At 42.6% G+C, this 21,080-nt stretch overlaps 1 protein-coding gene across 1 annotated transcript in view; it reads left to right on the forward strand.

Annotated features, from left to right (window-relative positions):
- The first annotated feature begins 1,123 nt into the window (after positions 1-1,123).
- The window catches only part of FBLN5 (fibulin 5), a 54,056-nt gene continuing 34,099 nt past the window's right edge, over positions 1,124-21,080 (forward strand). The window contains exons 1-4 of the mRNA XM_032188083.1: positions 1,124-1,578; positions 3,717-3,771; positions 6,235-6,286; positions 7,434-7,676. Coding sequence (XP_032043974.1) covers positions 1,562-1,578; positions 3,717-3,771; positions 6,235-6,286; positions 7,434-7,676 — 367 coding nt within the window. The 5' untranslated portion in view covers positions 1,124-1,561. The remainder of the gene's footprint in view (positions 1,579-3,716; positions 3,772-6,234; positions 6,287-7,433; positions 7,677-21,080) is intronic.

Below are 21,080 nucleotides of genomic sequence, written 5' to 3' on the forward strand. Positions count from 1 at the left end.
ACGACAAAACTTTACTCTCAATGTGCTCGGTTGGATTGTTCACAAGTATCTTCTGTGGGTTTTTGGTAAGTTTTGGAAAGTCTATTCAAAATAAATTAATTGGTTCTTGTTTATCTGCAAATATATTGACACTAGGAAAATGTTTAACTTTCCACACAACACAAGTGATGTAAGGAAGTCACTGAGAGACAAGCTGTCAAAAGTGGCACTGAGCTTCTGGCACTGTAATTTTTGAAAAATCATTTGGACAATTGCAACTAGTTGCATACAGAGCTCTTGTGCTTTCCATTGACATAAATATGACTTGTGGGTGCTCAACAGCCTTGAAGAAGCTATATTTTTGTATGTAAAGATGTTTATCCACACTTAGAAGCCATTTTTATGAATATCTGTTCTAACAACTCTGTTTCTTAGTTTCTCAGTCCATAATGGAGAGACGTGTGATAGATTTTATCATGTCGGACCTTTCATGTTTCTTGAGAATAAAGGGTTTCCTAAGATGGAAGCGTCTACAAAAACTGTAAGTATTCATTTCATGTCTATGTCTGCATTTAATTTTAGTGTTCATCTGTGGATCTAGCACAATCTTTGCAGCATCTGATTGCTCACATCTCATAAGTGTACTGCTTGACCTGCTAAAGATCTGCCTGTGACAAAGTTGCAAAACACCTGAAAAAGTACTTTATTTCCTTCCTCTTCAGTCATAACCGGAGATCTGCAGGAATCATCTTTCCTGAGAAATTGCATTTCACAAGCTCCCTTAAGCACGGGGTCAACTTGAAAAGGGCCAGTGTTTGTAGACAGACCATTTGCTTTTGTTTGAATGTTTAATTTGTTTATTCCTGTTTTCAAGTAATCCCTAAGCAATATAGTTCCTGTAGCTGTGATGGTTATGAATTCAAGTTATTCACCTCCCAGAGGGTCAGAACTTTCATCGCTATGCCATTGGCATGAAGCAGTGAGTGTTGCATATTCATCGTCCGAGACACCGGTTAGAGGGCCTCAAAAAAGCCTGACTTTTTTGTTCTCAGAACAAGGAAAACAATCCCTTCCCTTCTCCGGTCCCTTGATAAGAGTTTCTGTCCAATAACGGTGCTCTCTGCTCTGAGGCACATTTAACTGTGAAGTTTGCAGCGGGAGAGGCTTTCCTTCAAGCTGTTAGTGTTTTATCCTGGCAGGCTCCTCGAGATTGTTGTGAGGAGTCTAGCCAGTTGGTGAGCTTTGTAATCTAAACCAGCTGTCCCAGGCTGAGGCCCCCATTTGCATTGTTTAACATACTTAGAAAATGAAGTGTTCATTTTTAACATTCCTCCTCCAATTGGTTTAATGCTGAATTACAGAAGAGAACTAAGCAAAACCAGGTGCTTTCTCTGTATTCTCTCCAGTGTCTGAGGAGGTACAGACTGCTCCCGATCTTCTCCATTACTTGCTATTTCATTCTTTGGACTATAAATGACTGAGGAACTGAAGTGCTAGCAGAGGGTAATGTTTGGAAACACTTTCTAGTTATTCATCAGCACAGGCTCTGTTTTTTTTCCACCTTTCCCCAACAGTTTTGGACATGCAAGGATTAAAAAGGTAAGTGCTATGCATGAAACTTCTTTACTTACTGAAGGGAAACTTACTTGTGGAAAATATCTGTGGCAAGGATTCAGTATGCCAATCCACTTGCTAAATCCATTTGCAAAGAGACGGGATCTCAATGGTTAGAGGTGGGGAAAGACAATCTGTCTGTTATTAAAACTGTGCTATCTCTGAAGATTTTCTTCTTAATCTGTGCTTATATCCTCCACTTTAAGAACCCCAATATCGGTGGGAGTGCTGAATTGCAACTGCAAACAAGCCCCCTGGCTGCAGTGATTGATTTGAAGCTAATTAGTTACTATTGCAGAAGTTAATTACTAGTTTAAAATACTCTGCCTGCTGGACGAGCTGCTGTGACCAGCTGAATAAAGCATTGATAGGCTGTGCTGTATGTCTGCTGATAATTCTTGAGCAGATTTGAGATCTCAAATAATGGGCAAACTGCGATGGTGGCTGCAGACAGAACACGTATGAGGCAATAAGGTCACCCCCACCCCAGGAGGGAAGAATATATCATCTTGTAACAGCGGAAACTAAAGACCGCCTAGAAAAGTACGAGTTCTGTCTGACTGATTTTATGGCAGATTTTGCTAGTGTGTACTGCTCTGCAACACCGTGAAGTGCACCCGTGTCGCTATGTATGTTAACACACAGCTATAACCTGTTGTATTTCCTTCTAGTGCTGCCCTTGCTATGCACAGAGTGAGTGTGCAGAATTTATACCCAGTGCCAGATTTAAAACATCTTCAAAAAAATTTAAAGGATTAATAGATGAAGTGCAAGCCTAAATAGATAACTCTGTACTTTGAATGCTTTGCATCCGACTCTTACAGAAAAGTCTGTGTAGAATTTGCTTTTCCTTGTCACTTAGAGGCTGCCAACAAGCACGATCTGCCTCCGCAGCACTACGAACAACCATTTTAGGGTTTGTGTTTACTTTTCAGAGCTTGTGCCTGTTTCCACATTTCAAGCAAATGTGTCCAAATGTGTCGGTCTCTGCTGGTGCATGGTTTTGTCTGATGCATTTGTAGGTCTTGTTCAGCGGCTCAGTTTGCACTGGAAATCGGAGACAGCTCTAAGAGAGAAAGTTGGCAGCTTAGTGGAGTAGCAGAACTGAGACTACCTAAAATATCCTGTGCTTCCTGTGCTGGTTTTGTGGGAAATGTATACAATTGCCGTTCAGAACTAGAATCCAAGCTAAACAAGGTGGGGGTTTAATAGTATTGAGAAGAAATTTTCTATAAGGCAGAGGCAAAACACTGAAATCTGTAGTACAGAGAAAAAAAAGGTATTTCTTGCTGTCCTTTCCTGCTTTCCTACTTGGAGGTGGGGGGTTGGTTGACCGGAGAGCTTTCATGCTCCAGGTAAAGAGTCCACTATATAGCCACAGAGCTCTGTTAGCGAGGGACCCTCTTCTCTCAGCTGCAGTGAAGAGACCCAGCAAGTCCCGCTAGATGCTAAGATGACTGGGGAAGTCTCCACTGAAGATAGCAGCTTCTAGTAGCTGATGACCTGGCACAGTGTGTCTACTTGCAGAGCAATGTAGTACTGAAGACTGAGGAAAGGGACAGAATCTGGCCCCAAGAAAATGGATTAATCTCAGATATAGTCTCCTGGGGATGAAGTGCGGTTTAGCAGCTAGCGCAACTGGCGTGGATTCAGGACCTCCTGCATGACAAGCCTGCAGTCCTGCCAATGAGTTGCTCTGTGAGCTTAGGAAGGGCCCATGTGCTGGTTTACCCATCTGTAAAATGTGCACAGTGTGCATGAAGAACTTGGATATTGTCAAAAGAAAGGTGTCAGAGAGAGGCAAAAATGCTTTACTGAATATTATGTGTTTGTTCATTAAGCAGCTACTGCGTGGGGTGGTATTAAAAGAAAATATTAGTGAATACTTATGTACAAATCAATTCTGATCCCAATTTCATAAAACCATAGCAAAATTAATGACTCTGAGATCTGAATCTGGCCCACAATCATATTGCTCTCTCTCCAGAGGCCAAATTCATGTTGACAAAACTCTGGAATGCACTGAAGTGTCACTACAGATTAACTTGTCCGTGTGTATTTAATTCTGTATAACGAGCCTGGATATCAGAAGGTTTTCAGCCTATTTTCTATGCACATTACAGGATACTGACTGCTTTCACACTGGCCGTCTGCCTTTCGAACCCTGGAAAAGCACAGGTGAGAGGTGCACAGAGAGATCTCTGTACTGTTTTATACTGAAGCACTATATGGCATGAGACTTAACTGGCTAACAGGTGAATAGGAAGCTCTGTGGTCTGGGGTTTACATGAAAAGGAAGCTGTGTGGTCTAAGGGTTTAGAGGGGAGGACTTGGAGCCAGCAGGATTCTGGAGTTGAACAAGGACTTAGCTTTTTGACTCATCCTTGCCAGCTCAGCAAAATATCCCTGCAGAAACCTGGACCTCACTAAAAACCTGATTCTGCTTCTGAACTGAACATGTCTGAAAAAGGAAATAAGAAAAGTCATCCCACAAGAGCAGGGACAGTTCAGTTCTGTGATGGGGAACACCAATGTTTGGAAAACTCAGTCACGTAAACAGGCATGTTCTGTGCATAGCAGTCTGGCAGAATCTTAAGACTTTGTTTTTGGACTGCAAGCCTGAATGACTGCATCCTAGCTAGGGCTTCGCTTTAATTTGTGCCCAAAGCCATTTTTGTTCAAGATGCAGGGCTTTTGAGGGTGGATGGAAGTAGAGCAGTCCAGTTCTTGAAATAGCAGAAGCATTAGTTCTTTGTGTTCTTGGGCTCCAAGTGGACTTTAAATTAAGAAAAACAGTTCCCAAAGGCATGTTAAGCTTGGATTCCTAGTTGATAATCCAGATATGCTCAATGTCCAGAGCTGTGTTTCTAAATACCTTTGCCAAAAGACTTTGAAAAGTAGTTGTGTTTTTCTTCTGTTAGGTTGAAAATTTCCTGCATGTGGCGTGCTTACTGATATTTTTGTGAAAATTGGATCTGTATGGGAAATGCTTTTCATGCCCCTCGAGAATTTTTGAGATGTCTTTAAGGGTTTGTTTTTATAATTTAAAAAATATTATTTCCAATGTTTTTTTTAATAGAAACATCTTGTACCATAAATTAATTTTGAAGTCCAAGCAAAAAAACAACTTGAAACCAAATGATAGCAACAAATTCTTTCTGAAGATATTGAAACAGGTCATTTCAATATTGGAAACTTTTCTAGAATAAAGCTTAAGAAAACTGTTGAAATCACTTCTACAATAGTCTCAGTGTTTCTGAATCATGGTTTACTGTGGAAAAAAATAATTTTGTTAAAAACTAACCCAACTTTTCCATCTAACCTAGTTGTAGTGTGTGAACTACAGCACAGGAGAAAATAAGAACAGGTTGAGTATGTAAGTTCTCTAAAACGTGAGGCTGATTATACATTCACTCATCAGAATACCTTCCCCACCGTGATACCAAAGTATCTTGTAATGCCAAAATAAATGAAGGCAGAATTCCTTCCCACATGTTTGACACTATTACTAGTGGTTCTGTATATTTGGGCATGCAAATGGCAGGTGCAGTTCCAATAGTGCCATGTATTTCGTGTCATGTCCCCTCCCAGCTTTTGCAGTGGCCCACTTCCATTGACTAATCTATCTCACACCTTGTCTCCAACCTACAATTCGCTACTTCTCCAAACATATGCAAAGTACTTTAAGGTTTTCCGTTGTTTTTTTCCACAGAGTCCAAAATGAGTGTCTTTAGCATTTAACAACAACAACAAAAAAGGAGGAATCCTGAATACACTCCCACCACGTACCCTCTGGTTCCTTCAGTGGTTTTTGTTTTCTTGATGTCTCTTGCCCACCTGCCTTCCCATTACCCACTTACTGGAAGGATCGACTTGTGTCGACTGCGTGGCCCACTGCCACATGCCCAAAGGGTCTGTCAAAAACTAGGGAGAACAGGGAATCATTTTAATGGGTTTTGACAAAAGTCACTAGTTAGAAATGCTGAGGAACATGGATTAGGTGTTGAAGACTCCAGGTTCCAGCCCTGACCAGCAGTGTAGGATAGGAAGAAACGAGGTTTCCAGTGACTTTGTATGCATAGAACACATGTTGTGTACAGATTTATCCCCTAAAAATCTAAATGTTTTGTGTGAACTAAAAGCCTTACTTTTTTAAGTTTGTGTTTTAACTCTGGCTTCAGGTCAGCTGGCTAGCTTCTCGAGAGTTATGTACTGAACCATCTACATGTGGAGTTTCAAAGCATGTTAGAGAAGTCAGCTAGTACCTCTGAACTGATGCCCCCTTGTTCTGGCAAAAACAAGATCCCAAAATAGAAGAACACAGCTTCTGTGTTAACTCCTGGTAGGGAGTGTGTGGCACATCAGGTGTTGGCTATCCCAGCATATCCCAGCAGAGAGTAACAGCCTGAAACTATCACCACCTGTGGAAGTGGCCTTCTGGGTTAAGGGGCTGTCAGGCGCTGGAGGTCTCTGGTTCATTCCTCGTTGCCTGTCCTTTAGGGAAGGGACTTTATTTTGGTGTCCTGAACATTCTGGTGTAGTGCTGAACAGTTCTACTAAGCGTGATAACCCAGGTGAGCATCTGACTCTGCAGCTGTCTGATTTCACAGTTACTGAGTGTCCTTTGTTTTCTCCTTTTAGCAACAATGCACTAATGGGTTTGACCTGGACCGTGCCTCTGGGCAATGCTTAGGTAGGATTTTAATTACATCAATGAACTTAATTCGGGGTTCAGAAACACTGCCTTTGTTAACTTTGTGCTGTTCTTGGTATGTTTTAGGTGAAAAGTCCTTGCTGTGTGATAAATGTGTGTGTGAATAAATACATGTGTGTATATATATAAATGTGTGTGTGCATTTACATAGCCCAAGGATATATCGATCTGTGACACGGGGATACTAACTGGCTGTCAGTGCTTCCCAAATACTTGTAATGCAGTGAAATGAGTTTGGGAGCTCAGTCGCATTGCTAAATAACAAGGGTTGTTCATCCTCCTTCTCTGTCTCCTCCAAACTCAGTGTTCTGTACCTGCAGGCCCCAGATAAAGTTTATTACTGCTCTGTGTTGAAACTCTAGGACAATCAGTGAAGCAGGTGTAGGGAAACATTCACTTTACCCTATAGCACCTTTTCATAAATGAATGCGAAGGGAGGCTCTCAGTCTCCAGGGCAGCATCTTCTGTGTGAATTAAAGTCCCTCAAACAATGAGGGGGAAAATGAGCAGCAGGCTGCTTGCTCTGTCATGGCAGTCAAATGCTTCTGTGCTCTGAGAACCAAACAAACATTCAGTTTGGGTAAACCACTCGTATCTTTCTAAATTTGATTCAACAACAATCTCAATTGGAACAAGAAAGAGGCCTGAACCACGTCCCCAGATCTGAACATCCCTAACTTTTTCTGTGGGAGGGAGCTTGGGAGTTCCAAATCAGAATCCAAGTTTCACAGCTGGGCAAACCAAGCCACCAGTGTTTGAAATCCTGATCTGCATGTTGTGGTTTGGACAGACCCACTAGCAGGAATAGGCGGTAGCATGCTGTAGCCATGTGTAAATCAGTGTTAAAACCGAACATTTATAGAATAACAAAGCAGGCTTTCCCCTCTCCCTTTAATGCTGAATTAAAACAAGTAGAACACAGGATATATGGAATATATGGGAAGTTTCCTGATCTAGTGCAATCTAACTTTAAAGCAAGGATCTGCAAAGAAAGATTAGCCCTTCTGTTCAAAGAGAGTATCAAATTTTTAGCAAAGTCTTGATTAAAAAAAAAAAAATTAACTGTTTTTCAGATAGCTCACGCTAAGAAGCAATCACTCACTTAACTTCTGCAATTTCCTTCCAGATATTGATGAATGTCGGACTATTCCTGAGGCCTGTAGAGGAGATATGGTGTGTGTCAACCAGAATGGTGGCTATTTATGTGTACCCCGAACAAACCCAGTGTATCGATCACCATATCTGAATCCTTACTCAAATATTTATCCACCGCCCCCAGCACCAGGCCCAGTTCCTAACTACCCTACTGTTACAAGACCTCTGATATGTCGATTTGGGTACCAGTTGGATGAAAACAACCAGTGTGCTGGTAAGTAGTAGAAATCTTTATTCTGCATTTTTATTTACATTAAAGCTTGTCTGACATTAAAGAAACAATTGTCCTACAATTGTCCTTTGGTTATTCTTGTGTCACTGAAGCCCAAGATGCTGAAACTTATTTTAAAGGGTGTGAGCTGTACATTCCGTATAGTCATAACTCAGTGCAAGCTAAGACATGTTCTAGTCTGATTATTTAATGAGGAAATCTGCTTCTATGAGAGAAGTAATCTTTTTATGACATAAAAAAACATCTGATGGTAGGTGATTTGTTAATTAATCAAAAGGATGCCTTTCATGCTTATGATTTTGTCCTTGAGAGATGGCATGGCCTGCATTTGAAGTATTAGGCTGGGACTGAGGAAATACTGATTTGGTTCTTGGTTGTATGTGACCCTGTCCAGATTTCTGGATGTAGGTCTTTCACCTGTAGATGGTATAAATAAGAGTTGTTTCTTCCAATGCTTTGTGTTCTTCATTTAGACTATGATGCCTTTGGAGTACATCTTATCTAGAGGGTATTACACAACTCTTGGTACTACTACCGGTGCCTTAATGACTATATACTTCTCCAGCTGAGACTGGAAATCTCTTGTTCTAGGTACTGCACAAACACACAGAGAAAGAATTGCTGCCCCAGCAGACCTTTGATATTTTCTTAGGACCTTGGTGTTCCCCAGTCTCCAATAATAATAATAATAAAATAAGTAACTCTGTGTTCTTGTGTTGGTAGTTCTTCTATTGCAACTTCTGGCTAGACTTTGATTTCACTTACTCCATTTTATACCAGGTTTACCATACATCTAATCTGGTTCTGTGTTATGCAAATTTATGGGAGATTTGGAATAAATCCCTTTTGGTTTGCTTGCTGTTGATGATGTCATGTTACAAAGGAATAGAGAGAAAATTTCTGAACTAATCCAAAGGAAATTCCACTGGCCAGGATATTCATTTTGATGCCAGACTTGGCTACAAGAGATCAGAATCAAGCTAATCACTGGTGACTGTCAGAGTAAATGCTGCAGATGTAGCTCACAGGTCTACCGCAAAGTTGGTCTCTAACCACTGCTTCTGGGTCTCAGTTTTCTATTTGTTATTGTGTGTAGCTAACTCATATAAAAGTTTTGGTGATTTTTTTGTTGTTGTTGTTTTAAATAGAATTGGTCTCTGACAAGTATAAAAGCCCAAATCAATGGAGATGTGTGCTTTCAGTAGAGAATTTTGTCTGTCTGCAAACTAAGGAATTGCATTTAATGCAGAACGTTTCTATTTGAATTCTGCTGCAGAACAACACGAGCGGAAACTGACTTGTCTTCTGAGAAGATTTTGCCTTCTTGTCTGGAATTTCTGGCAAGACTTGGTTTCTAATGATGTACTTCATTTGCTTCCCTATGTGAGGAGATCATGATGTGTCTCAGGAGACGTGGAAGTACAAATTTAAATTCAAATTATTTGGGGCACATTTTTCTATAGTTGAATTATTGATCTCACTATTATCCAAGGTAGCAGAAATACATTTTCTAACTAGCACTAGTAGTAATATATACTGTAAAATGAAATAAATAAACACCTTTTTAATTTTATTTTTTATTTTTACAAAGAGTTTTGAAATCCTGGGATAACTGTTGAGTTTGCTGTAAAAATAACCATGTATGCCATTCAATCCTTTAAAAATTTCAGCCAGTCCTTCTGGTGTTAGTGAACAGATCATCTTAAGTTAAGGATTGATTTGTAGGCTTTCAGGAGTGTTTTTATTTTGCTAACTTTGATGTAGGTGAATCAGGAAATGGGACAGTTAATAGAAAAGAAGTGCTGAAATCAAAGGGGAAATGAAATCCCTATATTTACTGTCTGGCCTGCTGCACACAAACCATACAAATCAAAACAGGTGGATTTTGGAAACTTTGACAGTGGAACTTCCAGCCTGTAAAGGCTGTGTCTGTTTCCATCCATGCTGGCAGAAATGTGAGGACTAATTCTTAAATCAGGGCTGTTCGCTTCTGTCACTTTAACTTTCAGACATGGGAATTTAATTGTGAGGGAAAGTTTGGTGAATAGAGACATTAACAAGAATAGATGGGAAAAGACAGACTGCTATTTGAGTATCACAGTTAGCTGGAAACAGTTTTTGAAAGTCTACATCAGGTTTGAATTTGGGCGAATGGTAGGTCATGTTTGTGTTAGAGGAAGAAAAATGAAACTTAAAGAAAACAAGACCTGTCAGATTGAAAGGGTCTCTGCTGAGCTTAGGTTTCATTTTTGATTTAGTGAAATCCCGGGAGACATTCACTGTCTTGATGCACTATTTATTTTTGTGTCTCTGTGCCGTAGGATGGAAAGTGTAGGCACCAAGAGAATGGTGTGAAGCACTGCATGTCTCACTGCAGTGGCAGGAGAAAGGTCTTGTCCCGTTTCCAGGACTTCTGGTGCAGTTAACGGGGCTGATGTTCAGCCTCGTGCATGAAGGTTGTGGATGTGAGGCACCAGGGGAACTTGAGAGGGTCCCCAGGCAGCACCGAAATTTCACCCAAGTCATTCAAGAAAGGCTGAATCGCACGAGTCACAGCTCCATCTTACGCTAAGCAAATTATAAGCATTGCTCACGTTAGTGGTATTTTGGTCCCTGTATGCTTCCCTGCTTGTCAGCATTCAGCATGCTCTTAGGCTATGAAGCACTTAAAGGGTTAATTTTGTGGTGGAATGGTTGAAAAGAGTAAACTGGAAGTTCTTCTGCCCAGTAGCTGAACCTCTATATAACTTACAGGTTTGTTATGCTGGGGTTCTGGCATCTCCTTCCAGCACCTTCTTTCCAAATAAAAAATTAGACACAGGTATTTCCATTAAGGATGATGAGACTTTTTTCTATTGACTTCAGGGGAAGCAGAGCTAGTCTCATGCCAATGTTTCTGAGAAATCCTTTTTTTTTTTTTTTTTTTTTCTTTTTTTTTTTTTTTCTTTTTTTTTATGGTCAGATATGGGGTTACAGATCTGGGCCACATTTTCTATGGCTAGGCCAACAGAAATCTTTACTTTCTCGTTGAATTCCAGTCAAAACAGTTTATTAAACACAGGAACCTGCCCTGGGAGATTTGCAGCCTCAGCTTTGAAACACTGAGCTTGTTCAAGAGACTTCCAAAGTGAAATAGGATAAAAATTTGATCTGGAAGCAGTGTAAGACTTAACAAGCTCTTTTTTTTTTTTTTTCTTTTTCTTTTTTTTTTTTTTTTTTTAACCTCCTTATTGCTAGAGCTGACAGAAAAGGGGAAGGCTATGAGAGGGTCACTCTACCTGCCTGCCAAGCCTCCACGTCCTAGGCTCTCAGAAGAATGTGCACCCCAGGTGTTACAAATAACATTCTCCTCTTGGGGGCTGATATATTGCAACATAGGAAAAAAGAAATCCAAGCATTTTTTTTTTTCCTTTCCAGCTTTTTTGGCTTCTACCTTTTTGACCTGGATGGTCACAGACAAGAGTTAGGTGTCCACGTTCCTTCCCCATCATGTTCACTGCTCAGCCTTACCAAGGATCATTTCTGGACATCTTTTCAAGATCTCCAGGTCTTGTCCCTTGTGAGACAAAACATTTCCTGGCACAAGTACCTGATGCAATGAGGTGTCCCAATGACACCTGTTAGTGACCACTTCGCCCACTCCAGTGTCCTCCAGATGATGCAGAAGCAGCTGTAGCCACTTCTGGCAGCAGGCAGAGAAAATACTTCAACGATAATTTTGTTTTTAAATCTTCTGTGGGCCTGATTCCTGATGGATGGATGGGTATTTTTACTGCTGGAGTTGCTGAATGCCTTATGGCTTGTATGTATAAATGTGCTGTGCTTTCAAATGCATGTGTAAATTCATTCCAAAGCAGGTTGGGAATGATTTACAGCCACAATTAATGCTGGAATAAAAGACCACATTCAGGAAAAAGCAATGAACAACTAGCCTAAGAGCACTGCTCAAACTGTTTGTCTTCTAATGCTACTTCTCTATAAATACTGAATGTTTAGTCATACTAATGACTTTTTGTTTGTGGCACTTGCTCTCGTAACAGTTGGCAAGATTAAAGTGGAGCAAGGGCCCCTGGTCTTGCATTATACATTTGTAAGTTGAGAGTTCTTTCCAATTTCCCTTCGCTCCACCTTGCTGTTTCCTGATTTACAATGATTTTTAAAACATGCCTCGAGCACAGATCCTTCTGGGCATTGTGGAGAAAACTGTAATGGGTGGACTCTTATTTTTGCTTTTTATCCTGTTAATGTAGATGCACAATGTGAGGAGATGATGCGGGTGGGGAGGCATCTTAAGAGGACTGAATGGAGGATTTTGAGCAAGCAATCAGACTGCAAAGATGGAGAAGTACATGTTAGGAAGGGTGTAAGTGTCAAGCAAGATGAGTATGACCTAGAGATGGAAAGAAGGGAAGAGTCCAGTGGAGGAGATAATTTTTTTTTTTTTTTTTTTTTTTTTTACAAATCTTTATTTTTGAAACAAAGGCTAAAAAGAAGAAGCATAAAAACAGCGGGAAATGGAAAGATACGCTTTCCTAGTGAAGTCAGAATTGTTCTGCAAGGCGTCCTCTGTGCAGCAGTCATTGCTTTACCTTTCCTCACTTCCCAGCAATGGCCAGGACTCCCGACATTCCACACCTACAGATCCCCAGCCTGTTGACCATGGAGTGAAACTCCGTCCTTCAAAGCATTACCTTTGCACAGATGGGTTTTAGATCATTATCATTTATATTGCTAGCATACCTAAAACCCACATCCAAGCCTGCAGTCGTACTGACCTGACCTCCACTCAACCTCACGAAGAACAGCCTAGATGAGTTTTCAAGCAAAAGGAACCAGATGTGTCTTCATTTCCCTCTCCTCTCCCCAGATGTACACAAGAAAGTGAAATGAGGTGCCCAGGTCTTGTGGCAGAACTGTGGTTGTGCCAGGGATAGAGCCCAGAGCTGTGCCTTAGCCACTGAGCCAGAATGTCTTATAATAGCAACCCTTCTGCAGTGAGCTCTGTCCTATTAGAAACAGGAGGAAGAAAAGGAGTGAAATGCAGGAGAGACTGTGCCCTGGGAGGGGCAGTATAAAGGAGAAGATAAATGGAATCTGCTCCTGCCATTATCTTTTTTAACCCCAGTTGGCTCAGCTCTGTGTCCCAGGAGACAACATCTCCTGATTAAATTAAGGGTCATGATATGTTTCCTTTACTCCTAAGATGGTTTTCTTGACAGCTTTTGTACAGGGAAATATAAATTTGGACTTTGTGCTGCCATTGTAACAGGACAGTTGCCTCTCAAGAAAGAGTTGTGGTTGGTAGCTAGGGCTTGGGCTGGAGGATTTTGGACTTGGTTCCTGACTCTGCCATAGACAAACAGGCTGTGTATTTTGGGACTCTAGCTCATGATGTTTAAACTGAAAAAAATCTTTTCTGGGGTTGTACAAGAATCATTTCAGGAACGGATGATAGCTTCTGAGGCAGATTCCTGACTGCTATCATTTAAAAAATAGTAATCAAGAGGAAAAAAAGACCCAGCTTAATAATCTGGCAACAGTGAAGCTTGAAATAAGGAGTGGGGAACTTACTTCGCTAGTGCATTAAACTGGTTCAATATCACAAGGCAGTTTTGTCTATGTTTCTGACCAGATGAGAGGAGAAGTGCCAGAACTTCATCAGTATTTCCCCTTTACTTCAAAAATACCTGTGCTACAAAAGCTTTCAGTGGTTATTTGATCCTGTTGCTTTTCAGTCACCATCTACTTATTCTGTGATCGTTTCTTTTTTTCTCCTTCTCTCCGTCTCCTTCTCTGGAGATATTTAAGGCCCGTCTGGATGCCTACCCGGGCAGCCTGCTCTGAGGAACCTGCTTTGGCAGGGGGGGTTGGACCCAATGATCTTTTGAGGTCCCTTCCAACCCCTTCAATTCTGTGATTCTGTTTCAAGTTCTAGCAAAATTCTTGATGATCGTCCTTTGATTATCTCAGGTAACGACAAGAAAAGACAAGCCAGGTAAAATAAAGATGTGGAGAATACAAACTGTGTGCTCTAAGACAGGATCATATGCCAGGGACTGACGGTTATGATATGTGCTCTGTATGAACATCTGATATTAACGTTGTAGAGCATAGATGTACTTAACATAGCCCTGTCCCACTGGATAAACCCACATCATTCGGTTCCAGACAAGCACAGTTATAATTATTTTGGGTCCAGAGACTCGGTGCTTACGATCTGATGGTTTGATCTATTCACAAGCCCACCAGTCTGCTGAAAGGTAATTGTGAGCTGACCATAAAATATTCATGGATGAAAAGGTACATCTGAAACCACTCAGAGCTCCTTCCTCCCTCAGGAAACCATTGCACCAGCACAGAGGAGGGACTGGGGCTGAGGAAAGGTAAGGCTCAGCCTGTCCCTACAGCAGTGTCCATCAGCAGGGTCATTCCTGCATTCCTTCACCTCACCACCAAGCGTATCCTACCCCAGCAGAATTGACAAAGGAAAATGAGGGTGCAAACACTGCTTTTCACTGAAGGAAATGTGTTTGTGGTGGAGGGATTGACTTGATAGAGGAGGCTGCTGTATGTGTCTGTAGCCAGGTAAACTGAGCCTTCTGTGGCTTGGATTATTCCTTCTGTCATTCCTTGCTAAGTGCACTGTAGGAGGAGCACGGTCTGGTGGTTAAAGCACAGGAGTGCTTCATTTATTTGTGAAGCTTCTACTACTCACACAGAAATGGATAAAGCTTGAACCAAGAAATATAACATGCAAGCCAAGAAAGCTGGCATATTATTAAGAAAACTGGCATCTCTACGTGGAGTGAAAAAAGCAGGCTCCTGGGTATGGCAGAATGTAACAGTAAACGCAAGTCTTATTGATCTGCATGTCAGTGCCTTTCAGGCATCGCTAGCTGGCCATATTAGTGTGCAATGATGTGAGAAGGGAAAATAAAAATAAGTGTGGCTATGGTATAGTCCCAACTGAACTGCAGTCAGACTGGTTAAATAGCTGCAAAGTCAACTGGAGGCCAAAGCTCCTCTCAGCCCTGTGGTAACGGCCCCCATTGATTTTGAAGATCTTAGGATCTTGGAGCAGAAGTTAGAAGAATTAGAAGAGTTCATTAGGTTTAGTTTAATCTGTCTGAGCCTAAGGCACTGACCCCCCTCAGAACAAGCTGAATCGGCTTATGGACAGGGAGTCTGCTGCCATGTTTTCCTCCTGCCAGATTCCTGATACCATGATGAAGGTTTCTTAGATGCTGTGGGAGAAGAGCAGAGAGCTGGTCACCTTAAAAACTGTGGCAGCCAGGGGAGTGTTTGAATTTGCTTCCAACTTCAGCTTGAACTCAGCTGTTTCTGTCTGTGGATGTGTCTTTACCTGCTTATTATTAGGGAGTGATTGAAAGCTTACTGGTTTTTCTGTAGTGAGGCTGGGAGGGAAGCATAGTGGTATATGGAGGGGGACAGCAGAATGGGTCACACTGCAAAATGTACCTGGGTCATATGCAGAGAGGGGACATGGGCACAGAATGGACAGCATTCATGGCGTGTTGCATGTCCAGGTTCAGGAAGGTTGACGTTCCTGTAGACTGTCCTCTCTCTGTCATGATGTGCTTCAGCTTTCTCTTTGCCTTGGGGTTGGGTGATATCTTTGGTATCCAAAGTGGCAAGAACCCAGGAATCCCATCTCCTTAGCTTTGAAGGCTGCAGGGGAAAAGAGCATCCAAGAGAAAGAGGTTTAGCCTATTCACTGCATTGTGGTTGGTTTGATGGCCTCAGTAAAGCTTGGTGTCTCTGAACTGGGGGTTATTGGTCATTGGGCTATGAGCCAGACAATACAGAGCCTTCAGCTGTCAGCAAGAGCCAGTTGGCAGGAGGCTCTATGTGACTCAGTTAAGAGGAGCACTGCTAGTGCCCAGCCTGCCATATCCCCAGGCATGTGCTGGCCAGGGCAGGGCTCTAACCCCTGCTGTTAATCTCTGAATGATTCCTTAGACTAACCACTAAAAGCGGTTTGATACGTGGGGCTTTGTGGCTGCTTTGCCTTTATTATGTCTTACTTCTAGGGATTTCAGCAGTGCCAGATCAGTTAAAGCCACCATGTACCGATTAGCTCTGTCTGCTCTGGAGCAGACTGAGTGAGAGCTTTCCTTTGTGGATAGCTGTCACGCGAGGCAGACCTGCCAACCAGGCGGTTAAGGGGCTTAAGGAAAATCAAGTCACTTGATGGTGCTGGAAGACTGACAGACTTCACAAGTACCCTTCCTCAAGCCGCTGGCCTTGTGGCTTGCTCCCCTCTTGTTTTCCTGCAGAGTCTGTTTTGGCTGTGGGCGACAGTCCATGCCTAGCGGTCTGCTGGGAGCCTCGGGGACGCTGCTTCTGGGAATGCCTCCTTCTCTCCCTCCCTTTGGCATGGCGTGCAGAGCTCACTGTGTCCTTCCACAACAGAGTGTCTTTCTTTAACTGTAAGGCTTATTTATTTTTGGTCCTGTTAATGGCACCAGCACTCTGCTCAGGCACATGTTAATCGTCGCATGCATTAACAGCACCCGCAGTGCCTAGAGATGGCAGCATTCTCAATGGCTTACAAATCACCATTTTTCTTGGCCTCTCCCTTATATTTCTTGGGTCAGCTTTGTTTCTTTTCTCTTGGTTCCAGCCTGAAATTGGCTGTGGTTTTATATCACAATCAAGACGTAAAGCCAAAATATATAGCAAATATGTATTGGCTCCTTTACCTGTAGAAATCAGCCAGACGGGTGGTATGCTTTGCCAGACTCTATAGATGGAGGTAATGTGCTGGCATTGCTCTTTTGTCTTGTCCCCAGGACGCTGGATGCATGGCAGAGCTGCCACGCAGAAATGTGAGAGCTGCCTGATGTTGTGTGTGGTTTAACGTGTTCTGATCCCTCCATCTGCCAGTTGACTGGCTTCCCATTTTAGTACTTCAGTGATATGACAGAATTTCTCAAAGGAAAAAGCTACCGGGAGGTGAATGGGAGTTGCACTTCGCCGGCCCGGCTCAGGGGAGCAGTCTCAGTGTTCTGCCTCGCACCTGAGGTGCGCTGGCCATGAGGACGATGAGAAGGGCCAAGTTCCTCTTCAGTTTTGACACCAGCAACCCCCCTCTGTTTTTAGTTCATCTCAGCCATAATTTATGGTTGCAGGTGCCCTGTGGTAGAAGGCTGTGCTGCAGTGTAAGGAGAAAGATGGTCTGGTTGATGGGTGGTGGTACAGGTCACAGGACAGCTGAAATGAAGAGCTGGGCTCTCAAGGCTTGGGCAGGCCCCTTGCTCTCACTGACCTCCACTCTTGATGGAAGTTTGACATGCAAATGCCCTTTATTCTAGCCTACAGTCTTTTGCCACAGGCTGCTGGCACAACCTCTGACCTTGTTGCTCACTATTTTTTTCAGCATTGACCATTTACCTGAGGTGAGTCTAGATTTTCAGGCAGGATCATTCAGCACTTTCTGAAACGTAGGGTGTGTAAGGGGTCTTCATTTTGGACCTGGTGGTGCATGTATACAAAAGCACAATTCCTTCTGGAAAATTTCCTTATCTGTGCTATTGCCCATCTCTATATCGATAGCATGCCACTACAGTGAGAATAAATCCACTCGTGTTCATGAAGCATTCAGACACTGAAAGTGCAAGAACAGAGAGCCTAGGAGGAGGGGGAGAGGAGGTTGTCAGGTCCAAATGAATATAAGTGAATCCATGCTCTGATGTCTGAGCTGACACTGGTTTTTGTTCTCTTTTATTTTTTTCCCCTCAAAAAATAATCATAATAATAATTTTTCCTAATATTTTGAGCTTTCATTTTTCTAATGTTTTGTTTTGCTCTGTGAAGTTCTTGTTTTCAAGCCAGCCTGAGCAAGTGAATCATTAGTTGGTGAGCCAGTAAATGGCTTGTTGTATCAAAGGCTGTTTTTGTGGTACAACCCCAGCACACCTGTAGGTAACAAAGAATGGGGAGACTGAACACCCAGTAATACGCACAAGTCAACAAAAGCTACGGTTGTGGTCAGGAAATTAAGGGACTGGAAACCCAGCAGTAGGTGAAGAAATAATCTGATGCTGGGCTGTCTGGTGGGAGGCAGTAATATTGAGAGCAGTGTAGCACTGGGCAGTTTCCCAGTGTTATAAGGTTTCTCATCTCAAAACGCTGAGGGAATACTCCTTTGATATGGTTCTAAGAATGGATCCAAACTACTGACATAAGGCATAAATACTATCAGATAAATGTAGATAAGTTTATGGAAATACCAGTACAGAGCAGCAGCAAGCTGGGGAGCATTACTGAGGCTGACTTTGTTTGAAGCAGTCAAGTATGCTGTAAAGCTGAGGGTAGGATGGCAGCAGTAGGAACTGCAAGTGTCAGAAGCAAAAGTTGTTTGTTGTGGGCAGTACAAAAGAATGCTTATTCTTGAACATGGCATAATTTGCTGAAATGAGGGGAAATTGTTTTAGATTGAGAATAGTAAAATCCCTGCGGATACAGGGATGGGTCAGGTTATACAGGAACATACTAGGTGTGCTACAGGGGTGGAATGGTACTAAATGTATTAGCAGAAATGTTTAAATACTGCCTGAAAAAAATTGTTAATGCTCTCTTGCACCCGTCAGGGTGTGACACATGTTAACGGGTATCTTTAAGTTGATGTGTTTTTTTAGTCCTTTGATGCATTTCCAGCTTCCAGTGTGCATGGAGGTACAGAAGAAAGTTGCCTGCTTTATCAAACCCTGTGAGGTTTGTTAGCATGGGTAAGGGCCTCCACCCATTACATAAGTTACTGTCACCATGGTGGAGGAATGCAAAGCTGAGATAGCTCAGAGGAGTAGCCTGAGGTCCCCTTTCAGGAGGAGGAATCTTGGAGCAGCGTGAAGTGGGACTGCCAGACTGCCACTCCTTACTCCTGGAGCAGGAACGGGGCCAGGGAGGGGAGGTGTGGTCCCAGGGCTGTGAAGCACTGCTGGTTTCCTGCTATTGCAGCCCCTTTGGGGAATCCCAAACCAGGCATAGTCCTTGGATCTCTCATTCGTTTCAGAGGCAGAATTCAGCAATATATAAGGCACTGGTTGCCAGCGAATCACAAAGCATTGCATCTGAGCCTTAATCCAGAAGCAGACTGGAATTATTTTAATCAAAAGCAGGGCTGACTCTGAGATGGAGCAGCCCATATTGACAGCTTTCGGTGTGGGTTTCATGCAGCCTTCCCAAAAGACAGCAGTGTGCCAGCTTTAGGAAGGAGGTGTTCTTCCCTGTTAAAGCAGTCCTGTTTGAAGGTGTGGTTTTGCAAATCTGTTTTACGTTATTCAGCTAGTAAGCAGCATTTTAGGGCAAAATTCTCAGTGAAATAAGTGTGGGTTTGTTTTTCTTGTTTATTTTGTTTTGCTTGCAATGTTACAGTTTGGCTCTTGAGCGTTTTCAAGAGGCTTAACTAGTTGTAGATGAAAAGTGGCATAAGAGAACAATAATAGGCTTGTACAGGGTTACACTTCGTGCTTGTATGCACTGCTGAGGTCACCCCAGAGCCTTCTCCAGGCTGGACAGTCTCAGCTTTCTCAGCCTTTCCTTATAGGAGAGATGCTCCAGTACCTTCACCACCTTTGTGGTCCTTCACTGGACTCTTTGCAGTATGTCCAGGTTCTGGGGAGCCCAGAACTGGTCCCAGCACTCCAGCTGTGGCCTCACCAGTGCTGAGCAGAGCGGAAGGCTCCCCTCCCTCAGCTCCCTGGCAGTTCTTTGCCTGATGCAGCCCTGAGTACTGTTAGCCTTTGCAGCAAGGGCACTTTGACTCCCATTTGATCTGGTGCCTGCCAGAACCCTGAGGGCCTTTTCTGCCAACCTGAAATTTTAACTGGAAAAAGTGAAAATTTTATCAACATATTCCCTGGGCAGTTTTCAAAACCTGCATGTAGATTTGAGTCCAAAGAGCTGTGGCACTGAGGTGTCATATGCCACCAGTAAATGTAATTAGCATCTGATAATGTGCTTTGCATCCACCAATGCCCCAGCTGGTCACGTGCATTCTGAAGCTGATGAGGGAATTGTCATCACAAGATACAAAATACCACCACACACTGCTCTGCTAAAGTCTCAATCTCTCTGCTAGAAGTTTGAGACATTAAACCACTGTAGAAATGCACGATCCATCAGTAGTTCATTCCCTCTGGCCTGAGAGGACCCTGGAATGCTGAATTAACCTTGTCTGCGGTATTCAGTTGGAGATAAGAAAACCACAAATGGAGAAACTCAAGTCATGCTGAGGATTTGCTAACTGTGGTCTGGGCTGGAGATTGTGCCTTTTAAAGCGTGTCTGCTCTCTTGTATGACTAAGTATGACCAGAGTTCTTGTGCTAGTAAGGGGCTACTAACGGCAAGTAATTATAAGGGAAAAATATATAGGATTTAGCTTTTCACTAGAGCAGATCCTCATGATGGAAAACTCACTGGGATGTGCCTTCTGAAGAGTAGGAGGAGGAGTTTGCTTCAGGAATAGCCACAGACATGTTCCATCTGGTTGGGAACATCACCTTTTTTGTTTATTTTCTGTTTTTTTGTTTGTTTTTAAATATATGAACCGAACATGTTTTGTTTTCAGGCCAGGTCACTTGGAATTGAACCATTTTGGCTTGAGAAAGCTCAGTATGAGCATACATCTTTCTGAGTTTTGTAGGGCCTGTGAGAGCTATGGGGACTTCCCATGCCGTTGGCAATACGGCCAGCCACATGGCCAGCCCTCAGCGCTCACTGGAAATTTCTGTATTCTGGTGCAAAGAGACATACCTCGAGATTCTCGGGTGAAAAAATCATTCAGATCTGTGTGGGTGAGTAGGGCAGTACCTATTCGAGCTGTAGCTGTATGGCACCCAATGAAATGATCCTTCCACCTTAATAGTTTCTGGTAATTTAAACAGAGATGCACAAAATATTGCCAATGTGAAGCATGCTGATAATAAGGTTTACAACTGAGCTGTGTACAAGCTTTCTAACATCAAAGTTAATGTTTACATTAAGATATATGTTTATGCTAGGACAGATTAAATCAGAAGTTGTTCTCTTGAATTTACTGGAAACAAAGGCTTGCAGAAAATGAACTTTGATCTCAGTCTGCAGTAGAATTTGGATTTTTACAGATAAAGATTTTATTGTGGTAAAAGAATGTAGTGCTGTCCCGGTTAAATGAAGATGCTTGTCTGAAGCCATGAGATAGCTCAGGGTACCAAGGAGTTGTGTCTGTAGGCTTAGTGTTTTCTCTTAGCTGGCAAGAGCCTCTTACTGCTTGCTGCCTTCAGCCATCTTGTGTGAGTCTGGGAGAAGATGAAGCCCGATCCATGTCAGAGGTGCACGTGGACAGGAATGGGGACAAGCTGCAACACAAGAAATCCTTTTTAG

This window comes from Aythya fuligula, chromosome 5 (assembly GCF_009819795.1).
Source record: "Aythya fuligula isolate bAytFul2 chromosome 5, bAytFul2.pri, whole genome shotgun sequence".
NCBI lineage: Eukaryota > Metazoa > Chordata > Aves > Anseriformes > Anatidae > Aythya > Aythya fuligula.